Source organism: Sinocyclocheilus anshuiensis, unplaced genomic scaffold (genome assembly GCF_001515605.1).
Source record: "Sinocyclocheilus anshuiensis isolate Anshui unplaced genomic scaffold, SAMN03320099.WGS_v1.1 scaffold1445, whole genome shotgun sequence".
NCBI lineage: Eukaryota > Metazoa > Chordata > Actinopteri > Cypriniformes > Cyprinidae > Sinocyclocheilus > Sinocyclocheilus anshuiensis.
Genome location: NW_015549640.1, coordinates 133,589 through 141,648, shown reverse-complemented (window position 1 = coordinate 141,648; position 8,060 = coordinate 133,589). Strand labels below are relative to the sequence as shown.

General features: G+C 36.5%; 1 protein-coding gene across 1 annotated transcript; it reads left to right on the top strand.

Annotated features, from left to right (window-relative positions):
• The first annotated feature begins 674 nt into the window (after window positions 1–674).
• Window positions 675–2,587, top strand: LOC107659869 (iroquois-class homeodomain protein irx-3-like). Its single transcript, XM_016448966.1, has 2 exons — window positions 675–969; window positions 1,704–2,587. Exons 1-2 carry the CDS (start codon window positions 757–759, stop codon window positions 2,577–2,579), a joined length of 1,089 nt encoding a protein of 362 aa, XP_016304452.1. The 5' UTR covers window positions 675–756; the 3' UTR covers window positions 2,580–2,587.
• The last annotated feature ends 5,473 nt before the right edge of the window (window positions 2,588–8,060 follow it).

The following is an 8,060-nucleotide window of genomic DNA, read 5'->3' as shown; positions in this document are numbered from 1 at the left end:
CTGAGGACAATAAATCATCAATATGTCTCTTCGGGATTTATTTAATCTGTTCCTGGAATTTCAATATTGAATCTCTTGTTTCTCTGATTTAGTCTTAATGTTAACAAAAAAACAAATATTTTATAATCCATCGCAGTTTGCAGAAATATTTGTTTTTATTATGACGAATAAGGAAAGCTCTTCTTTTTTTATTATTATTATTTTACTATATTTTTCCCATATTCCCAATTACCATGTTGCCGTAATATTTCCCCATTTTATTTTCATAATAATTTAGTCAGAATGTTTTAAAATTGTAATTAATATTTTTATGGTGATTTGGTAATTCCTGGCACATGTTACGCATAGAAGTTTATTTCTTTAGTTTCGTCTCATAGGCAGTCTTGTTTCTGTTTTGGAACAGGGTTATAATAGGCTATTCAGTTGCGTGAAAATAAAGTTCGATATGATTACGACGACTGACATTACTATGTGTGTGTGTGCGTGTGTGTGTGTGTGTGTGTGAAAGAGAGAGAGAGAGAGAGAGAGAGAGAGAGAGAGAGTTTTCGGAGATGGGAGGGGCCTGTGAGACACTAGAAATGTCAATCACACGAGTGTTGTGAACAATCTCACTCAATCTGCATGTGACCTTAGTCCACCTCAGAGCGGAGAGCGGCTTTAACTCTCACCGAGACTCTCCGTGAGTTTCCACTCAGTCCTCCGTGTCAAAGGCGAGATCTGTGATTCTTTTCCATCGCTCGGACCTTTGGCAGCAGCATGTCTATCCCGCAGCTCGGCTATAAGTACATCAGACCGCTGTACTCCACGGAGCGGCACGCGGCGGTCGGTGCGCGCGTCGGCGCGGAGCTGAACGCGTCGGGCTCTCTCTGCAGCGTCCTCTCCAGCATGTACGGAGCTCCGTTCGCCAGCACGCAGGGATACAGCGCTTTCCTGCCCTACTCCAACGACCTCTCCATACTCAGTCAGCTGGTAAGTTCGTGGAGGATAAATGCTTGAGTTGAAAAATATAATAATCATTTGTATGTACAAGCATCTTCGAAAGTTTATAAATATTGTTCGCATTTTGTTCATATCTAATGACCTGTTAACTGCATTACTTAAAAATAAAATGTAAGTTTATTTGTACAAGTACCGAAAATAACTTTTTCGATTCTCTAGTTATTTATTTCACATCTATTTACTGGTGCTTTAAAAATAAATAAATAAATAAAAACCAGAAACCAAATTTATTTTTAAGAAAATTAGGATGTCTTTCAATTGGAAAATGTTGCTACCTTATGGCATATTTCTCACTACTGAAAACGCATATAATACTTTGTACTTAATAAAACTATATATATAGTTTTTTTTATTTAATCTTCAAAAGCAATCCAAGAGCCCTTGGGGAATTCGAAAAATGTAATTTGAAATAGTTAGACTGGTTTATTCGAGTCAAAACCTTACTACATTAAGTTAAAATAGCAAAAGTTATTTTTAAGGGTCCCATTAAGGAAACAAAAAATAATGTAACAAATGTATATTTCTGTTATTGTTTTTTCAGTGTAAGATACTAATAAAACACTGAAAAATTGTTTTCTTTTTATCTTTCCTTGTGTTATGCATATCTTTCACCAATGAATTTGAACAGATTTAGCAGTAAATAAGCATGCATTTATCTCAGAACCACATGTGCTCATATATACTCGCTTTTCTTTCTGTCTAAGGGCTCACAGTACGAGTTTAAAGACAGTCCTGGGATTCAGCATGCAGGGTTTCCTCACGCATCCTTCTACCCGTACGGACACCAGTATCAGTTTGGTGATCCGTCCCGACCCAAGAACGCCACCCGCGAGAGCACCAGTACCCTGAAGGCCTGGCTCAGCGAACACCGGAAAAACCCTTACCCCACCAAAGGAGAAAAAATCATGCTGGCCATCATCACCAAGATGACCCTCACCCAGGTGTCCACCTGGTTCGCCAACGCCCGCAGAAGACTGAAAAAAGAGAATAAAATGACTTGGGTTCCCAAAACGAGAACCGACGAGGAAGGAAATGTGTATGCGAGTGACAACGAGGACGGAGACAAGAGGGACGAGGACGAGGAAATAGACCTGGAGAACATTGACACGGAAAACATCGAAGACAAGCAGGATTGTGATTATCAGGACGATGAAAAATCAGTGTCCAAAGTTTCTGATTCTGATGCATCTGAGGAATATGATGACGCTGGAGCTGAGAAGAGTTTTATGAACGATATTATGAAAGACACAAACTCGGATGAGGGAGAGGAGGACCAAATCAAAAAGAGTCCGGCAGCACAAGAGACCTCAAATAATGGCAGTCCTCCTCAGAAACCAAAGATCTGGTCTTTGGCTGAAACTGCAACAGCGCCGGACAGTCCCAAAAAGTCCTCGTGGATTCAGAGGAGCTGTGACGCTCAAACAGTCAGGAATCCTCTCCATGTTCAAAACTGGACCAAAATGGCTTTTTCAGCCCATCAGATGGCTTTAACCAGCCATTACCTCGGACTTAAACACCAAACCACCTCAAACAGCCACACACACATGAAGCACGGCGAGCAGAGGACTCACAGCCTATGAAAAAAAATCACACATTTAAAGACTTTTCATGTTTTTAAAATATTTTTCACCTTCCTCATGGGAGCTAACACTTATTATGAATCAGAGAAATATCCAGTTTCTGCATAATGGATGCCCTGAATTTATAATAGATTAAAGCTGTCTACTAGCTCTTCAATTAATATGAGATTATATTAGAATATATTTTATAGTGCTGACTTGTAAACATACATTTCATTGCGTTTAATTTGTTAGAATCATTTGATAAATCCTGTGGTTTTTTTTATCCGTAGGACCAGTTTGTCTTTGAGTAACAGTCTTACACTGCAGTTGGATTAAGACTTTACCTATTTAAAAACAAATAATGAATCTAAATGAATAGAATGTACAATTACAGAATTAGTCACTGAGAGTTATAATAATTGATGGAGGAAATAGTGCCTATATGGGAATATTAAGAGTCTTCTAATCATGTCTTAAAACACATACACGCTCTCACGGCTTTGTTCCCATGAATTATGATTTGTGTAAGTGTTGCATCCACATCTTTGTCTTATTTTAGCACATCCGTTTTAAGGATTCGCAATAATATTACACCAGAATGTATGCTTTAAGAAGGGATTTGACAGTTATTAATTCTTTATTGATCATTTTGTTGTTGTTGTTGTTTTGTTTTCCCAAATGCCTTGGATTTGAAAAACCTGTCATTGTTCGTCACGTTGCATTTTATATGTCATGTTTTGTCTGAATATTTTCAATAGGGTAAAACTAAATAAATATTTCAAATGGTTTTGTAAATGAAATGAAAATGTACCTACTTGAAATATTTCAATATTGTACAAAGACATATATTTTGAATATTAAAATGAAATCACAATTGTCATAACGAATTAATTCTTTCTCCTTTTCGCTTTTTCAATAGACATTTGAATTAAACATGGAAAAGAGAATTAAATTGAAGTGAAAAGTTCATTGTGATGTTCATAATCATATTTAAATTAACCTGAACCATAAAAAGCACCAAAATAATTAAACAGATCCGTGTCATCAAACATTATTTTAATGTTGTCCAGTGCCTAAATCTCAATGGACATCATATTTTCCCCTGGGGTCACATTGATTGACAGACAGAAAACAAAATATTTTTTGTCAAAACTACACTTGCCATGACTTGGAAGTTTTTCTTGAAGCTGTCCTATTGCTGGTTCAGGATTGACACATGCTGTCACACAGCTGAACTGCTCTGCTTTAGAGCGCCATCTGCAGGCAGCCAAAAGATCCCATTTAAAACGTTTACGTTTTCTGCTATTTCCTCTGTTTTAGGCCATTAGATCATAGATGTAGACCATATTGCTGTTTGCTATGTCAAGCGTTATAATTACTATTCCTCATAATTGAACAAACCCCTTACCCCTAGCATGTAGGCTAACCTGTAGCAGACATTTACCAGACCTCAAAACCTATGGCTTGTTTAGGAAAGTAGTGCTATTACTCTTCTAAATGGTGATATATTCAGGGTTGGGAGGGTTACTTTTAAAATTTATTCAGTTACAGTTACAAATTACTTCATTAAAAATGTATTCAGTTACGTAATCCAAATACCACAATATGAAAGTAATGTAATCTGATTACTTTTGGATTCCTTTCAGTTACATATGTAAATAAAGTAAAAGCAATATCTAAGTACTTTTATTTAACTATGACTTTAGTAACCTTGGCCAGATCTGTGCCTTGCCACAATTCTGTCTCTGAGCTCTTCAGGCAGTTCCTTTGACCTCATGATTCTCATTTGCTCTGACATGCACTGTGAGCTGTAAGGTCTTATATAGACAGGTGTGTGGCTTTCCTAATCAAGTCCAATCAGTATAATCAAACACAGCTGGACTCAAATGAAGGTGTAGAACCATCTCAAGGATGATCAGAAGAAATGGACAGCACCTGAGTTAAATATATGAGTGTCACAGCAAAGGGTCTGAATACTTAGGACCATGTGATATTTCAGTTTTTCTTTTTTAATAAATCTGCAAAAATGTCAACAATTCTGTGTTTTTCTGTCAATATGGGGTGCTGTGTGTACATTAATGAGGAAAAAAAATTAACTTAAATGATTTTAGCAAATGGCTGCAATATACCAAAGAGTGAAAAATTTAAGGGGGTCTGAATACTTTCCGTACGCACTGTATATATACATATAAGGCTATGCAGACATCTAGTGTCTATACAGTTTAGTATTACAATTTTATTTTTATTATTATATTTTTTTATTTATTTAACATGTACAAGTAAAAATAAATATAGTTTATACACAATATTAAAAAAATTACACTATATTAGTCTATTTTAAAATAAGCCTATACATGTCGAAATGTAAGTGAAATGCTATGATCTTTCTTTATTTCATTGACTGATCCGGGGTGTGGGGACTCTCGTGTTAATTTCTACATTTTCCAACTCATTTTCCGCTGGAAAACTTACACACGACTGCAGTCATGCACACCATGGAATTTTAAATCACTAACAAACACTACATTTTAGCTAACATGATGTCCATGCTAGTCGTACCTGCACATGTTCAATTTGGTTGAGTAGGCTTTGTTAGAGCAAGAGTCTTCATGCATATTCCCTTTGTCCTCTTTGAAAACAAAATAGCTGTGAAATTTCCAGACATGAAAACGTTTTTCCCAGCAGCGTTTCATCCCGCGTTTGAGGAGAATTGTAGACGGGTGTTATTTGCGCACGCACCAGTAGGTGGCTCACGTGAGTCAACATGTGTCAACAGAACCAGGAACTATGATGAAGCAGCGCGCTAAATATAGCCTTATTCTGTCAAAATACTCATTTATTTAATTTTAAATTAAACAAATGTAATCCTGATAGTTTTCCCACTTTTTACAAAATGTAACTGTAATCTGAATACTTTGTTTTGTGATGTAACTGTAACGGATTACAGTTACTAGATTTCTGTATGCTGATTACGTAACGCTGGTACATGTATTCCGTTACTCCCCAACCCTGGATATATATATATAAAAAAAAAAAAATAAATCATATCTAGTGACCAGAATATCATAGAAACTTGAGGGTTGGGCATTTCATTTGTCTTGCTCTTTGTAGATCTGCATCTGTAATTAAACTGAAAAAAAGGGTATTGTTGAGCAGGTCAAATTTAGTTTCTGTATTTAAACCACAACGTATGATACATGTTAAAGGTTAACCCTTTTGTGTTTGTTTGTGTGTATCTTGAGGACAGACGGCACAGAGAAGGAGGCGGCACTGATTTCATGCTTGCGTTCTGAGGGAAACGCTTTCACGCCACACAAAGGACTCTCGTCTGGATTGGGGGAGAATGAGGACAGACTGAGGTCTCTCTCCATTCAGTTTAAAAATTCCTCACCCTGTTCCCACAAGGCCTTGTCACAGGAGTTACTGAACAATTATGGTAATAGATTGTTTTCTTGAGTAAGTATTAAAGCAAATGGACAGAGGCCAGAGTGTTTACGTTCCACTCTACAGTCATTTTATACATTTATATCTCGCCGGGCCTGATTTTGCTCAAGATAGAGTGACATTCCTGTGGTATGTGGGCCTTTGAAGGATGTCAGGTTTTACAGTTGGGGCTAAATCTGTGACTGAACAGACTGAAGTTTAGTTTCTGGAAAGTCATTACCTAGGAAGTGGAAGTAAACACCTAGCAATCAATCAGAACATGCTAACAACCACATTTTATGCTAATAACCACTCAAAAGATAGTAGCAACTGCATAGCATGCTAATAACCACTCGGAACATGCTAGTAACCACATAGCATGTTAACAACCACTCAAAACACAATACCATGCTAACAACCACGTGGAAAATGCTAATAAACGCACAACATGCTAACCATATATATCAATATATAGACACCTCGTTTGACTGCTCCATTCACATCAACACGTCCAACATCATGGAACGGTCAACATTTCAGATGCTGTCATCACTCAGAATAAAAACCAACGAGTTTTCCAACGTGCCAAAATATTGCGAAGCCTGTGGATGTAAAAACTGCCAAGATTTCAATTTCTAAAGAAATGGAACAACATCACAGTTGAGAATGTTTATATCGGTTCACTGCTTTCATTAGAAGCTAAGAACAATTTGGCTATAAGGTTCTCTGATGATCAATAATACTAATAACATTGATGACAAACTAAATGAAAATCATCTGCTGAAGCCTATTGCAGATATAGATATCCATACAAATGAACTATGGTTGCAGACACACAGTCAACTTGCTTTCAAATGCTCATTGATTGGTTTTGACCATTCCAATATGGCTTACATATAAACCATATGTAGCCCCGCCCCTTTTCAGCACTGTGCTCGTTGTCTCCTGTCTTCTGTTTGTATTTTCACAGCGTGAAGGTAAGGTCGTATGAATTTCTGAATGAACCGCTCGTTTTAAAATTTTCCCGGTCTACTTACATTTGTTACGACATCCACTTCGAACATTACAATGCACATAATAGCTTTCAATAACTCTAAAATTAGTAAATCCACTTCACCAGCTAATTACTCTTCAACAATGATGCTATAGCTACTGTAAAAACAGAAGTTCAAAGTCAAAATTCTAAAGAATTTCTCTGGCACATAAGGAATATAGCAACTAGCATTGCTAATGAGGCATCTATGTATACATGTCTAAATAACAACTACTCACGCTAGCAACTGCATAGGATGCTAACAGCTATTTCGAACACACTAGATGAGATGAACCACATGGATAGCACATGTACATCTTAAACAACATCCTGACAACAGCCCAAATCAAGTTTTGTACCTCTGATCAGCTGAAAGGACCATGAAGGTACACCAGCACAGTAGCACAACCCTGAAAACAACTGCCTTGAATGTTCTCACTGCTCTACCATATCATCATTGTGGACCAAAATTTAGACCGGCTGTGCGAACTAATAAGACACAACTTCACCTTCATCTGAGAAAATGTGCTGGCAGTCATCTAACATGACGGCGTTAGTTTCAACATGATGGCCGCTGACCACAGCCAAAGGATGTGTGAGTGAATGAGTAATACAGTGATAAATCTTCAATCCTCAAAGTAAATCTTCAAACAAACTTTATATGAGTTTGCAGATAGTTTTGTTTTGTGTACCTGTATTGCCTCAAGATTATATCATGTGCATCATGTTTTGTTCATCAGCTTTTTCACTTCAAAACCTTCCCATAAGGTTTTGTTGATTTATTATGTTTTGACACTATCTATCTATCTATCTATCTATCTGATTTGTGTACACAATAAGCCAATTCTCCTTTCATGTAAGTGTTAAAATTTTAAGAATGTAAAAATGTTACAGTAAAACACGATGAATATGATCTCATTTTTAGGCAATAGAGCTAAACAGAACAATACTATCTATCAAACTCATAGAGTTTGTTTGAAAATTCTTATTTTGATAAAAGAATGTAATTAATATATATATATATATATATATATATATATATA